The sequence below is a fragment of the Pungitius pungitius genome, chromosome 16 (genome assembly GCF_949316345.1).
Source record: "Pungitius pungitius chromosome 16, fPunPun2.1, whole genome shotgun sequence".
Lineage (NCBI taxonomy): Eukaryota > Metazoa > Chordata > Actinopteri > Perciformes > Gasterosteidae > Pungitius > Pungitius pungitius.
Window position 1 is genome coordinate 2,746,767 of NC_084915.1, and position 16,235 is coordinate 2,763,001.

The window sequence follows — 16,235 nt, forward strand, 5'->3', positions numbered from 1 at the left end:
TAATATAAAACTCATAAACGACTCAAAAACAAATGAAACAATACAATAGGTTCCTCTACGACTAGTCGTAGCGAGGACCGTAATAAATTGTGATTATGAAAAAACTATAATAGATATCAACAAGCTGTTTTTTTTATAAACTTGTTAAGACATGTGTCAACATTTGTCTCTAGCTGAAAGATTGGAAAAGCTGAAAAAGTTGAGAATGTCAAAGAAGGGTTGAGAGGATTTGAAAATGAACACCATTGAAAACCATGTTAAAAAAGTTGATGATTTTAATTAATATAAATGATCTTTTTTCGTGTTCAGCAGTGTATGCATGCTCTAACCTTTACTTTTAAATTACGCCAAGTCCATTTGCCTCTCCTTCTGGACAAACATCTCTATGACTTTGGTGTTAAAGTCCTCTTTATCTTCTTTCAACAGTCTCTTCATTTCATTAGACATTTTTGGTCGGTCACACTGTATGTTTTCAGCATGACGTCCGCTACTTGACTGTTTTAGCTAGCAAATGCTAACTATGCCATAATACGTGAAGAAAAACAACAGCAGAACGAGCCTGTGTGCTCACACACACCCTCTTCAGGGAGACGGAGGTACTGGCTCAGGCTCACACAGCAGCTGCCTCCCTTACCGCTTTTTCACTGCTGCGTTATGTCAGATTAGTAAGACTAAAATATGTGAAATACAGGACCCAGGCTATGGGGTGTGCGAACATGTAATACAACTGTACAAACATTACATTGGTGACATATAGACATTAATCACACATGCTCAAATTGAGCAAAAACACGAGCAGCTCAACCGGGTTTATGAGGGATTTCACAATCTGAGAGGAGGCGCAGCTCGTCGCTCCTTTGAACAGGGAAATACACAAATTTAGCGATATTGCCCATAATCAGTGTTGTGCCTGAACGCGTTCATTGAACAATAGTTCATGAACTCGTTCATATTTTGGGCGAACGTGAACTGAACGTACTGTATTAATGCCCGATGAACGGCACGTTCTTTCAGGTTAACATCGTTCAATAAAGTGCCAGATTTCTATAGAAAACACACCGTAAACGCGCCTTAATAAGTAGTGGAAAAAACTGGCAACACCAGCCTACGGTGTCGCACCGCTGCATGCGTCATCAAAAAAAAGAAATGCATGGACGCGACAGCTGCGTGTTGCAAAGAGGCGGCGTATAATAATTTAAAAGATTTTTATGAAGTTACTGACAAGGTCGGTGAGGATGGGAGGAATCTGACCTTACTTTGCAAACATTTGCACCTTAATGATAACTGTCGTGTTTTTATTCCTTATTTAAAAAAGACCATTCAAGCAGCATGTGTTTGAGAATGTACTGTAGGGGTGAACGCTGCAGCTGCTGCTAGTGTGGAGTGAATGAACAGCAACATTAAAGCAACAAAGGGGAAATGCTGTCCCCTAAATGCTAATGTAAACCCTGGTTGGATAAGGATTCAAAATTGGATATGAAGATTGAATCTGATGCATAGTTTCAGTGTTAAAACTGATACAATAATTGCTGTCTGTGGTTCTGGGCTGTGGCAATAATTTTGAAAAATAATAGCTTGCAGCAACATATGGAAAAAAAGAACTGAACTAGTTGGAACTGTGAACTTAGTTCAAATATTAAAGTTTGAACTATGAACTGAACTAGTTCATTTTAAAATTTGTGAACTAAACTTTGAACTAGTTCATGTAGAAAGTGAACTTTCCCAACACTGCCCATAATAATCATTGGATTGATTGTAATATAATAATTACACTCCTATCACAGATCAGTGGACATATATATATTTTCTATTATTATTTTTTAAAATCTTTTTACATTTCATGACATAGAGGAGGCAGTGCCTCCCATGCCTCCAGTGACCGCACGTCACTGGTCTGTATCATGGGCCCCTGAAACCAGAGTCAATTTAGTGTAGATGGAGATAAATGGAATGAATGATTCCCACAATATGGGCAGGCAAGCCATGCTCAATCTCCAATTCTCTCTAGTCTGGCAAAGAGAAACATCAGTGTCAAAGGTGGATAGTGGGGTCTAATGGTGTGGTGATCCGATAAATAATAGCTACAAAGCAAAAAAGTTTCCTCCCCATTGATCACACAACCTTGGCTGACGGATAGTGGAGGTTGGAGTATGTTGGATGGAGCTGACCAAAGAGCATGCTTGGCTGCCTCCTCCTCCACATGCTTGTGGTGCATGATCTATCAAACGAGGCTTGTGCACCTCGAGGAATGACACAGCCTAATTGGCTGCTTATGAGAGATCCATCACTTAAGGCAAGCGTGGAAGTGGGGGAATGAACTGACTCTGTACAAGGTCAACTGAATCCATACTAAATCTCTTAAAACTTTCTTGGCCACAAAACTGTGTGAAGAGAGCGTCTTTAATGCTGAGGCATTTAAAGTGAGATGCTCATGCATGATACCAATAAAATATTCCTTTTTGACTGACTTTCATTAAAATGGTTTGTTCATCAGGTTTTTTCCAATCTGCTATTTTTTTCTGTTTTTGTATACAAGGTTGGATAGCAGGGTCAGAGGCTCTCCACCAATCTATTCCTGGTCTGCAGATTCCCATTTGAAAATCAGCGAGGTTGAGGAGACAGAAGGGCAAAGGCTGCTTACTCATCTTAAGTACCAGAGTGAGTGTCCTTCACAGTGGGTAGAGCGCAGCAAGGCATGACTATGGTGACGATTTCACACTAAAAGAAAGTGGAATAGTATTATGATTTATTACTTATCTGTCTCAAACAACACAGAGGTAGAAAGAAATTATTTCAAATAAATATTACATATATTTTTCTTTTTACAACTAGTCATCACAGATTATTTTGCCAAAAAAATGAGATGACCGAGACAGAAACATTTGTGGAGAGAGTTTTGTTTCCCATAACCCCCTGGGTTAACTGTGGCTCGATGCTAGACCAGGGTCATCCTTTATCCACAGAATAGGCAGATCGCTCCCCTGCCCCGCTGATCCAGGTCGATGTGTCCCCAAATTGCTCCCATTCTGCCTTCATGTACTTTTGGCTACGACCTACGACCACGAGGGGGTTTAGTGAGGCCCCTCAAAGAGACACAAATGGTGCCTGTTATCTTCCAAAGCATGTGTAATGAACTAGAAAATGCATTGGAATGCTAAAAGATTAAAGCTGACATTTTTAAAAATTGCTGAAAATACAGCAATAAGTCAAACTAGAGTGGGAGGGAGGATGAGAAAAAGGGAGGAAAAGAGGGGGGAAAGAAGGTGACAAAGAAAGAGACCGGGAGAGGAGGGAGGGGTTTCATGATGTTGGTCTGTTGACAGAAAGCGTCATGTGACTCCACTAATCAGCTATTATGGTTCAGCTGTGTGACACATGCTGACAAATTGGAGTGGAGCGCGTGTGTGAGTATGCACGGCAACGGCACACCTGCTCAAAGAGCAGAGAGCATAAAAGCGATTTACACAGGAATCCACACCTAAAACAAGTGTCCTCTAGCACAGTGGTTCTCAACTGGTCTTGCTCCGGGATCCACCATCACCCCTTAATGACAAGCCGCGACCCATATCGATCGATCAACGGGGGGGGGGTGCTTCCGCGGTTCTATTTGCCGATTATTTGCTAACTGAAAACATGGACGGACAAGATGGAAAAACACCGACACTCCGCTGCATGAGAGGAAGTCCCTTCAAAATAAAATCCCAGGATGATTTTTTAAATTTTTTTTTATGCAAAGGCCCGTGTGGTGGCGGGGTGTGATTAGCTCAGCTGCAGAGGGGAGGAAGGCTGGGCGGAGGGGTGCAGGGAACGGTGCCGGCAGGTAATAAGCGCAGCTGGGATGTATTCGACTAATTATCTCCCTGTGCTTAAAAACAGTGAGCAGGCTGGAGAGAGGGCGCTGAACCAGACACGCAGGAGCGAGTGTGGAGCGTGTGTGTCGAACGAGCGGATGAATGAACGAACAAGCGAGCAATGTCGGAGTATAACCGAAAAATAAAGAAATCTATAAGTGAGCTGCCCGGTGTCCCGAGTGTTACTCCGCACATCTGCCACAGCCCGCGACCCACCAGTTGAGAAATACTGCTCTAGCACAAAACTATAAGGGTTATCTAATAAATAAGGTGATTTTGAGAGACCTCTCTACCGAACGTCTGTCCGGTCATAAATACAGCTCTAGCGGCAGTTTACTAAAAGTGTACCTTCGTTATTTTTTTTAGAAATATGTCACCAGATTTGCATTGGAGCCCTTGAGACGGACGTTGTCTCACCCTCCAGCTCCTCAGGCCAAAAGTAAATGTCTGTGGCAATCCATAGCCACATGAGTACAAACCAGCACAAGAACGCCATCATTCTGATCCAAAAATGAATATTGCGGCAATAAGGACAAACTACAAATATTTCTTTAACCAGGTCTACCCTCTAGATCCGTCTAACATTCCAATCCCTCACTCTAGCTTTCTACATAGAGACCCATGTAAATCTCAGAAACAGAAACACTGATATTGAAGAAAGTTGGATATCAACAAGCAGTTTTTTTATAAAATAGTTTAGGCTTTTGTCAACATTTTAAAGTTTAAATGGGGGAACAATACTTGGAATACTGAAGCGTTCCAACAATGAAACTATTATGTTAAAGCTAAGAGAAAAATTCAGACATTCTTATTATACATCTGCTCATCCTAAATCTTCTCTCCAGAATAGCTTCTTGCATCATCTGTCATATCCTGCAGCAAATGATGAAGAATTCCCCTCTGCTCCTTTCAGACAGAATGACGGCTGAACGTGGAGCAGCTGACAAGAAGCACCCTCAGGTTTGGCTTCATGTCACAGTTAACTTTGCAAAGGGTGTGGAGGAATGACTCCCTGAAAGACATAAAGCACCTCAGAAATGATAAGTATTTGTTCAAGTTGAGAAGGATGCTGTGCTTTTTGACACACACAGAGTCGATCACTTTGAGAAACAGCTCACAACCAGGTAAAACCATTAGACTTGAACCAGTTCCCTCTCATGGAACTCGAGCTGCGTGGAAACGCCTCTGCGTGACCGCGTCATGAAGCACGTGTGAAATCTAACCAATGGCGAGCTGGTACGTCATAGGCGGGCGACGCCACGACCAGGAAGCTATAAAGGGACCCGAATGGCAGGATCATTCATCTCTGGGCCTTCATCTAGTGCGTGTGAAGTTACCGATATGGCTGAGCGGTTTGTCCAGTGTGCCCCCCCCCTTGCACCCGTTTTATTACGGGCAGGGACTCACACACCTTGTGTGTCGTCTGCTTGGGCGTGGAGCACGCTCAGCTAGCCCTTGAGGGGGCTGTGGAGCTGTGGAGACTGCGAGCACCTTTAGTGGCGCACGCATCTCTCGTCGAGCCCTCTTTGAGGAGGACGGCTCGATGTGACGCGCTCCCCGCGGCTCCGGTCCCGCTCGTGCTGACGCAGAGCGCCGGTTGTCTTCGTGGGGATCGCAGGTGGATCTCGAACCAGGTGTCGGAGGCACGGGCGGCGGGTTCCTCCATCCCGGACGAGACACCGCTCTCACGGTCCTCCAACTCCGAGGAACTGGACGTGGTGAGTGTGGAGGCCGCGGAGGCTGAGGAACTGCTGGAGGTCCTCACTCGAGCCGCTGAGAAACTCAGTATCAGCTGGCCGGCGGATAGGCAGCAGCCTACTATGAGGGGTAAGCTGCATGAACGGTTTCTGCCTTCCCGTAGAGTACCTCCGTGCCGGTGCTTGCCTTTCTCCCGGACGTCCACGCTGAGGTGTCGGCGTCCTGGGGGAAGCCGTTGTCCGGTCGCGTTTACAACCCGCGTACGGCTTTGTATTAGCCACTAGCTGAGGCTAGGCGACATGGCTATTCTAGCATGCCGGCCGCGAAGGGGTCTGAGGACGGCCTCCGCCAAGAAGGCTTCCTCCAAGCGGCCCTGACGCTATAACTACCAGGGCCCGGAGGGTGATCCCCACCGGGAGGGGTCAGGGTTTCACCGCACTACTCGTTGCTCCCATCCCCCCGGTGCTCTCCAGGAGTCAGGCTGCTGTCCCCGCCATCGTTTCAGGGCACGGCCGGTTCCAGCGAGCGCGAGCCCGAGGGCCGTTCGCCCCCTCCAAAGATGGTTCCGGCTCTACTAGACCAGCGCTTCCCCGCCAGTGTGCTGTTACAGGGCGCTGCGTCTGCAGACCCAAGACTTCCAGAGACCAGCCTCGAGGGGCTGGTGCCCGAGAGAGTTTTTGCTGCAGAAAGGAGCTATAGAACGAGTTCTACCTCCATGCAGAGTTGGGCTATTACAGCTGCTACTTCATCGTTCCAAAGAAGGATGGGGGCCTGCGTCCAATACTAGATCTACGCCGGTTGAACTGCACAGTTGAGCTTCACAGATCATGTCCGAGGACTGGTTTATCACGATAGATCTTCAGGACGCCTATTTTCACATACCCATCCTCCCACAACACAGGCAGTTCCTGAGGTTTGCTTTTGGGGACAAAGCTTACCAGTACCGGGTTCTTCCATTTGGCCTAGCCCTCTCACCCCGTATGTTTACCAAGTGCGTGGATGCAGCTCTGGCACCACTGCGTCTCCAGGGCATCCACATCTTGAACTACATCGACGACTGGTTGATTTTAGCGCCATCCGAGCGGCTGGCGGCCCAACATCGAGATGTTGTGCTCGCCCGCATCAACCGTCTGGGTCTGAGACTCAACGCCAGGAAAAGCGTGCTGTCCCGAGTGCAGAGGACCACCTTCCTGTGCGTGATTTGGGATTCGGGCACGTCTGTCTCCCGCTCGAGAAGCTTCAATCCTCTCTGCAGGCCAAGCTAGGCCAGCCACTCACTGTGAAACAGTTTCAGAGACTGTTAGGTCTACTGGCAGCGGCATCCAACGTGATCCCTTGCGGCCTGTTACACTTGAGACCGTTGCAGTGGTGGCTCAGGGCCAAGGGGTTCTCCCCGAGGGTAGGGTTGGTTTTTATCCCAAGAGACCATCCTCCACTCCAGAGCCCCCGCTACAAGGAAGGTGTATGCCGGTAGGTGGAGACTCTTTGCCACTAAGTGTTGGGAACGACAGCTAGACCCAGTTAACTGCCCGGTCGGTTCAGTACTGGAGTTCCTGCAGGAACGTTTCTCCACAGGTTTATCCCCATCTACTATCAAGGTATATGTGGCGGCCCTGTCGGCAACTCATGCCCCACCAGATGGGCGTTCTCTGGGGAGACACCCACTGGTATCCCGCTTCCTTCGTGGCACCCTGAAGCTGAGGCCAGCAGCCAGCACTAGAGCAGTGTTTCTCAACTGGTAGGGCGCGAATAAAAATAAAAATAAAAAAATCATCCTGGGATTTTATTTTGAAGGGGCTTCCTCTAATGCAGCGGAGTGTCTGTGTTTTTCCGGCTTGTCCGTCCATGTTTTCAGTCAGCAAATAGTCGGCAAATGGAACCGCGGAAGCACCCCCCCCCCCCCTTGATCGATCGATTTGGGTCGCGACTTGTCATTAAGGGGTGATGGTGGGTCCCGGAGCAAGACCAGTTGAGAACCACTGTGCTAGAGTACCGTCCTGGGACCTGGCCATCGTACTAGAAGGTCTCTCCGGTGCTCCTTTCGAGCCCATCGACTACGGTCGGGCCTATTGTGCTGCAGGCCTTCTGTCCTCCTCCGTTCCTGACGTCGGACCAGGCGAAGCTCAACCTCCTCTGCCCAGTTAGGGCCTTAGACTCCTACGTCCGCAGGACCGCCCTGTGTAGACTTTCCGAACAGTTGTTTGTGTATTTCGGACCACCCAATACTGGGGGCCCGGTGTCTAAGCAGAGGATGAGCAAGTGGGTGGTTGAGGCCATCTCACTTGCTTACGAATCGGCCAGTCAGCCCGCACCTTTGGCTGTCCGGGTCCATTCTACCAGGGGTATGGCGGCTTCTAAAGCCCTTTTGTCGGGTAAAGTATCTCTGCACAACGTTTGTATGGCGGCAGGCTGGTCCTCTCCCCACACGTTCGTGAGGTTTTATCGTCTAGTCCATAACTTCACACTACGGTCACTTGCTCATATGGCAGAGTGGGTATTGGGGGTTCCCACAGCGGGACCGTTTCCGGTTACGAATGTAACCGTAGTTTCCTGAAGGGAACGAGACGCTGCGTGTCGATGTCATACTCCCGGCTTGCCCGTGGCACTTGATTCGGCCGTTCAGAGATGAATGGTCCTGCCCTTGGGGTCCCTTTATAGCTTCATAGTCCTGGCGTCGCCCGCCTATGACGTACGAGCTCGCCATTGGTTAGATTTCACACGTGCTTCATGACGCGGTCACGCAGAGGCGTTCCCACAGTGTTTCCACGCAGCGTCTCGTTCCCTTCAGGGAACTAAGGTTACATTCGTAACCGGAGACGTTTATTCTGCATTACATGCAGGTAAATTGGTTCAAATATTACAGACATGATTTGTTTTATTTCAAATGCTGCTTTCAGCTATTGCCTCCCTCTTCCAGCTTCGTTAGTCTGTAACTACTACAAAGTGAAAATGACCAAATGGAGTAAAAGAATGTCTCCAAATCGGATTATTGATTAGTTATGATTCATCCTTTTTATTTTTATATTTATTGACGGTAATTTGGTATGTCATTTGTAGAATGTAACATTTACCAGCCTGACGGCCTGCTATGCAGGAGTCACAATATCTACCAGCTGCAAGAATAAAGAGTTCTAAAACTCTTTTGGGGCATTTCAAATACAGTGATAAAGATGTGTCAATGCTGGGAAAAATCAAGAAGCTCCAAAGTTTTCCCCATTTTCCATTTAGGACATGGACCAGTCAGGGCAGGACAAAAAAATTCCCTAACCTCAACTGAATGCTTTGCATACCTGTTGGTAAGTGGAATACAGTTTTAATCCCTTGAGTTTGGTGTTTCTGCCATCTTCATCTTGGGTTTCTGATAGGAGCAGTGGGGGTGGTGCAAGAAACCAAATGCTGAATAAGACACGGAGACCGACATTTTAAAAAACGCACTACAAAAGACTACTACTACTACTATATCTATGTAAATTAAAGCTGTGAGCAGCGATGAACGGGCCTTTGCATCTCCTTGCATATTCAAATACATTCAAATTGAATCAGTTAAGCCATGTACTTTCAGCTAAAAGTAATATTGCAATCTTAAGGCAGAGGAGATTCCAGAAATGTTGTCAATGGATTGTCAATTCAGGTTGATAACTTGTCTACCTGGGCTCACTTTGATCCATTTCTGTATTCTGTATAAACTATAAATAAAACCACAAGAGCCTTAGTAAGATATTAGTGAACCTCTAAAGCACATGTGTCAAACTCAACACATCCGGCCCGTGAATGAAATATCTTTGGCCCGCATGATCAAATCTATTTACTATTAGAGCTGGCCCGCCCGTTACCAGGGTAACATGAGGAGAAAAGTTCGATAACAGATATAAATAAATGATCCGGGTTCGACGGAATGTGTTAGCAGCAGTAGTTGACTACACTCGCTGCTCTTGGCTCTGAAATTGATTGTGTGCTTCAGTGAGCAGAGCACAGACAGTTTATGGAGATCGCGGAGTAAACCTGTTCGCATCTCCACCAGTATGTGGCAGAATACGTGTATTTAAACCATAGATGTAATTATATTGAACTGTCCGTGTTATTTGTCTAGGTTACATATGTCGAATTCGCGACCCGCCGCCGGTGTCCGGCTGCCCGTCCAGAGCGGTCCACCACCGGAGTGCGTACCGCAAGCGCACCCCCCCCGTTAGCTGTTGGCACCGATCGTGCTCTAAAGTGTGAAATTTAAATCAATAACATCACCAAGGAGAGTAAACTGAATCCCTTTGTTTGTAATATCAGCCGGACACTCGTTTAACAAAAGAAGAAAAAAAAATGTATCATTCAGGAATTGAACCCAGGTTTCCGGCATGCCAGACTTGGAGTAATCCGTCGGCTATGATCTCTCTTGCAATTTTGTAATCAAAACATCATTCAAATAGGTTCTATGACTCTATTCCGTCAGGGCAGAGAATGCGATCTGTGGGGACTATTTTTTGCAGTCATTTAGCTATTCGTTTTTAACTGTTATTGTTTAATTCTTTAGGTTAATATAATATTAACACAGGTCTCCGGCATGGTGGTTCAATAGCTAACCAGAAGAGCTATCTGCTCTGATATAATTTCGCATAGGATCGGTCAACTCTCTTGCAAAAATACAGGGAATATTCACACTAAAAAAATTATAACCGACTTCCTGATTAGAGGGCTAGGAGATGGACATCTAACTGTAGAAATTTTGCATTGACCTAAGCCAATAGGTAGCGCTATACTTTTTTGAAAGTCACTGCATGGCAATAATTATAGGCCTACACAAGCATCATGAATAAAAATTTCTATCCAAAAATATCAATGTTCCTTGGTGTTAACATTTTACATTTTTAAGAAAATCGTGAAGAAATTGTCCAAAATGGACGCAAGATCACGCCCAGGTAGTTTTATTAATAACTTTTGACCCCATGATTGTCAAGATCAACTTGCCTGATTTTGAAATCGATCGGATTTAAACTCTCGGAGGAGTTTGTTCGTTTGTAAATACAAAAAACGTAGGAAAGTGCAAAAAAACAAGCAAAAATACAGAGAATCACTATAGCGCCCCCTAATGTTCAAATATTCTGAAAATATTTGGGGATGTTCTAGTACTCTCTGTGAACATGTTCTAACGATTTGGTGAGGACAGGCCTTATACTTTTGAAGTTATAGGTCTTTCCTTTCTAGGCCACACCACTTACAAATCTCATTAGTCCATAACTTAAATAAAAAAATCAACATTCTTTCAATACCCCATGATGGCATTGAGCCAATGATCATTTTACTAAAGATTTCGTAAGAATTGGACCAAGTGTCTGGGAGGAGTTCGCAAAAACGTGTTTTTCATCAAATTCAATTGCATAACACAATTGACTTTTTTGTAGAGCACATCCAAGAGCACCTGTGTGCAAAGGATCAAGTAAATCGGTAAACGTGGGAAAAAATGTCCCCATAGGAATCACTTATTGGGGCGCTAGAGAGCACTGTTTTTATCCCCTAATGGGATAAAGAATATCTAAATTTTTCGCACTTCTGAAGCGCATGCAAAAATTCAAGAGTTTTTGAACATGATAAAGGCCCCAAAGTGCAATTGGAGTGGCCCTGATTCTTGCAATTTCAATAGGGCTTCGCCCGACTTTCAGTCGGCTCAGGCCCTAATTATTCAAAGATATACATAGATGCACTACCCTAACATTGGAATTTAGCTCAAGGATTGAATTAATAAGAATGAATGTATTACCCAGACTTTTATATCTGTTCCAAGCATAACCAGTAAAGGTACCTTGTACACAATTCATATCTTGGGATAGGATGATATCCAGATTCATTTAGGGGGGGAAGAGGCCAAGAGTGAGATTCAGAACTCTCCAGCTGAAGAGGGAGAGGGGGGTCTGAGTCTACCAAACTTGAAAGAATACTTCCACGCGGCCCAGCTGAGATGTTTACATGGTTGGCGTAAACTGGACTATGAAGCAAAATGGAAAGAAATTGGAATTAATATGTCCAATACAGGGACATTATGGGAGACAGGGAAACATTTAAGTTAGAAACCAAATGGATTCGAAGTATGGTTCAAATTACTTAGTATGTTTAAGTCTAAATAAGGTGGAGAAGGACGCAAATCTATTGAAATGGGTGGCTTTTGATAGCAGTTTTAAACCAGCTGGGCACAGTGGACGGATAAGGGCAATAAGTTGTTAGGAAATACAGTATATACATGCAAAATGACCTACAATTTCACTCATGTGTGCCTATGTGATCATGAGGTCAGAATGCACTCAGAATTGTACCAAATAATATACACTTGATGTTATTTTCATTGTCGTTTTACAATAAAGGGGGAAAATTGGCCTTGTACATCTTTAATGTTCCCAACCCACATAGCTTTAGGTTTTTTCCACCTCAAACGCATCTGTAAAATTATCTAATTCATATTTATAGAAATAACTATGTAGTTATATTGTCAGATACGGACAATAGGCCTACATAGCCGTGTGTAATCAATGTCATGATTTTACCGTTTACCATGATTTACCATTTTCATTAATATCTTGCTGTGAACTAATACTAATATGAATGCCATTTGTTAAGTGTTCAAAAAGTTGGGCAAGAACAAGCTGGTAAAATTTGTTTTATTTATTACTATCAAAGATAAATGTTCCAGTATCTTATTTGTGGTATCGTATTGAAAGTATTGAGTATCGTAATATTTTGGCAGGTATAGTATCGAAGTCATAATTTCGGTATCGTGACAACCTTAAGCTGTACCCAGCATGCAGTTTGGCAGGGTCATTTGATAAATGTACGTTTATTAGTGTTACAAATTGTTTATGTGTCACAAGCTTTTGTGTTGTGGTGTTATTCAATGTCGTTATAAAGTTATTACCATAACTCTTTTTACCCAAGTGGCAACACACTTAAGACAAGTAGCTTCAACCGCTGCCAGCTCCTCGATGATTTGTAAAAATAAATTCTGCTGCCCGCCGAAGAGCAACATCAGTTGTTATGACGTAACACCGGTATGAACGGTACGTGAAAAATTCATACCGTAAGGAGATCTTATATAGCGTTTGAACTGGTATACTGCCCAGCACTACATCAGACACGCGCCAAAATTAAGAAGGTTCCTATTAACACTACAACTGCAGTGTTCATCCCTTTTCAAAAATCCCATACAGCCTTGGAAAATAAAGGGAGCCTGATTTATGGACAATGAGCCAGCTGGACAGCATTACAAGTTGTGTTGCTCAGTTGTTGAAGTGTGCTGTCCATGGTTTTGAAGCGGTCAAACTGTCCAGTTTTGTGCGAAGTGACTAATTTGGACAATATTTTGTGGAATTAAAGTCTCGTTACGAAATCTCTGAAGAGGGTTAGGATTTATCCACATTACATTGCCATGACACAAAGCTATGCTTTCTGTAGGCCTTATCCAAAGAAATACTTCTCACCAACAAGTCACCTTCAGTCACTCATATTTCAGAAATTTGAGAACAAGACCTACCATTGAGCCAGACTGTTAACGTGATAATCATCAGACGAGATCAAATTTAAAGGTAAAGAGAAAACATTTTTCAATGCATTGACTCCACAATGTTTTAGAAGATAAGAACAATACACACAACAGTACAACAAATTGCAATCTGAGTGTCAGTGGAAATAAAGCACTTTCCGTGGATGTACACTGGCAAGTGAGTATGGACCTCGCTGTCTGTCCACTGCTAATCTGCCATTCTGTTGCAACAAGCATAATCCCTTACAGCTAAATTAGTCTCCTCCTCCTGAGGGCTTTGCGTTCAGAGACACAGTAGGCATCACCAGTTCTCCCTAAGGTTTCTTCCCTTTTTTCCCCATTGAAGGGTTTTTTCATATTTTGGGGAGTTTTTCTCAAATTTGTAATTTGCGATTTTGGCCTATACTAAATAAAATGAATTGAATTCAACCAGTTGCCTACTGTATCTCTGAACACAAAGAGAAGTTAGTAAAAATGATTGTATAGTCACTAAGTTAAATTAGCCTATGATCCAGTTTTCTGTATGCATTTCATTGAAACACTTAAAATGCAGCCATGATCTAACATGTTTGACATAGCAGCAACTCAAACCTAATTAATCATGGATGCCATAAAACTTTAAACTTGTTTCACTTACAATTCAAGAGGAGCGCTATCGCTAACCCCTAGCTTCACCCCCGCAACTGAGCTGTGCTCATGTGATTGGTTGAAATGAGGGCGACATATTATAGGTCCATGTTGAAAAAAAGGCATTTGCAAATCCAGCCACTTGGGGAAGTCTCAAAAAACACACAAATTCCATACAAATCTACAAACAAATAGAAAAATCCACACACAAATATATTTGTGTGTGGATTGGAATGTATTTGTAAAACATTCTGTACGCATTTGTGAATCTTTTCGTTTGCATTTGTGAGTCTTCTGCGTGCTTTTGCAATTATTGAGGATCTGACCTCATATTTAACTGTTAAGGCAGCCCCCATGCCCTCCCCCTCACACACATCACGTCTTGCCAGCTCCTATATAAAGAAACCTTCCTTTGTGATTGTTGCTGGACATTTCCACACTGCACTTGGAAGCAACATAAATCCGTCTGTGTCCAGTAAGCCTCTGAGGGCGCAGATGAGGGGAAAGGTCATGGCCCGCAGTGTTTATTGCATGTGTGATTTGTTTTTGTTTTTTTTCTTTCCTCTCGCACATCCTCCATACCTCCTCTGTATACGCTGCTTTGCTACCTCTTTGCTCTTCTTCTCCTTTCAGAAGCCCCTGCACCTTTAGTTCTGCATCATAACACAACAATTAGAACCTCAAAATCCCTAGTGAACAGCTGCTCAAGATTAGCAGAGTATCGCTCTCCCGAATGGAGTGTTTTCCACAGACTAATCCTCTGAACACCCCCCCATTGCCAACGGCGGGAACATGATAAAGCAGACACACTTCAACCACGTTTCTCCCTCTCTAAACACTGCGATTAGGAACGCTTGCAGGCAGCACTCAACTTTAGGGATATCATTCTAAACAACGGCGGCTGGGTAATATGAATTGAAAGCAGCAGTGACTCACCTGAGGAAGACAGTTTCTCCTTGTCGGACAGTGATGTTATCCATCACCTTGTTGTCGGACTGAGAGTCCCCTTGACTGCGGACCGGCAACCCTGCAGGCACAAGGAGCAACATCCTCAGAGAGAGCATAAGTGTGAATTTCAATAGAGCGACCAAGTATCTCCACACAGACATTGTCTTCAGCTGAGAGGTGTACGAAAACAATCCCACAGCCAAGCAATGAGTCGCTTTTCTGTCCTGGACACGGTCCCGTGGAGATTATTTACCCCAGTTCATTAGTGTTAATCCAAATCGTATCGCCAGGGAGCCGTGGTGTGAAGAGAAGAAACACATGCTTTCTGCCTGTACTTTAACAAATCCACCTTTAACGAGAAAAAAAACCTTCTTCTCAGTGGCGATACGGCAGGTTGATGGTATTATTCCACATGTTCTCTAACGTCAGAAGACACAAATACCCGGCTATACGCATTTCTCCGGAGTGCTATTTGATCTGTTAATCAGCCGTTTAAATACACATAAGCAAAAATAGACGGTCCTCTCACTGACTAATTTTGCGATTTGCATCGGTTGTGAATGAGTCAGTGCGGTGCAATACGAGCACATCCTGCGTGTCTCTGCCAGAAACGGATAGCTGAGGTAGTGGTGCTTTAATATAGCCTCATAGGACAAAAACGTTTTTTTTTATTTTATTCAAATGATGTCACTGTTAACAGATGGAAGCTGCTTAGCGTGTCTGGTGTGAATAATACCCAAATATATTAGCGAAGGAATAAAACATGTTCTGCTCAGAGGGACTCAATAATCTAACAGGTTAAAACTTTATTGACACATGACGATCACAGCAGTTCCCATTGGCTGTCATTCTGTCAATCACACCGTATCCGTACCAATTTAGGTTTGTGTACAGAATATAACAATTGACAACACATTGTCATGTATGTTAACAGTAACTAATGTAATAATAATAATTTAAAAAAAATAGGAAATATTGGAACATTGCAGGCACAATATCCAAACACCACAAAGTTATTGTTGTCCACATTTAAATACATATTTTATTATTGACTAATACCAAGAAAACAATTAACACTTGAGATGCAGGAAACAGATATTAATTATTTGCTCAAAGCATTTCATGATGAATAGATTCACTGATTTAAATTCAGTCGATCAACTTCTTGAGTTGTGCCCTTTTGTAGTTTTGTGTTTTTAGTAGACCCAGTTTTTTGCTTTCTTCCTGGTTGGTAAGGGTATTTTTTGGTTGCATTTTGTAGGCAATGGCCAGGCCCATTCAGTAATCCATCATCGATGTATGCAGTCAGTTTTGACTCTTCTGTACTTGAGCGGCTCTAACAGGGTGTTTATCATTATCCATGTAATGTCCTCTAGTGACCATTTTGGCTGTTGAACAGTTATGTTTGAATATCACCATTGCATTCACACACAGCTAATGTTGTAACCCTCACAGAATTAGAGAACATTTCTGAATATGTTCAACTTAGATTCATTATTTTGGGGGTGAAATGAAATCCTAAATGTAAAGCTCTGTCAGATTCAGGGCAGTAAGACCCAATCGCAGACTTTACGAACAAATCCTTTTTAAAA

The 16,235-nt window shown here is 43.8% G+C and overlaps 1 protein-coding gene across 5 annotated transcripts in view; it reads right to left on the reverse strand.

Moving 5' to 3' along the window:
* Positions 1-16,235, reverse strand: part of ntm (neurotrimin) — a 252,918-nt gene that overhangs the window by 69,241 nt on the left and 167,442 nt on the right. For 3 of the 5 annotated variants that reach the window (XM_037467559.2, XM_037467558.2, XM_037467557.2), the window contains exon 1: positions 14,632-14,774. In XM_037467559.2, coding sequence (XP_037323456.2) covers positions 14,632-14,759 — 128 coding nt within the window. In that variant the 5' untranslated portion in view covers positions 14,760-14,774. Of the gene's footprint in view, positions 1-14,631; positions 14,775-16,235 lie in introns of those variants that run through there. The other 2 variants (XM_037467556.2, XM_062558240.1) reach the window with 1 other exon arrangement.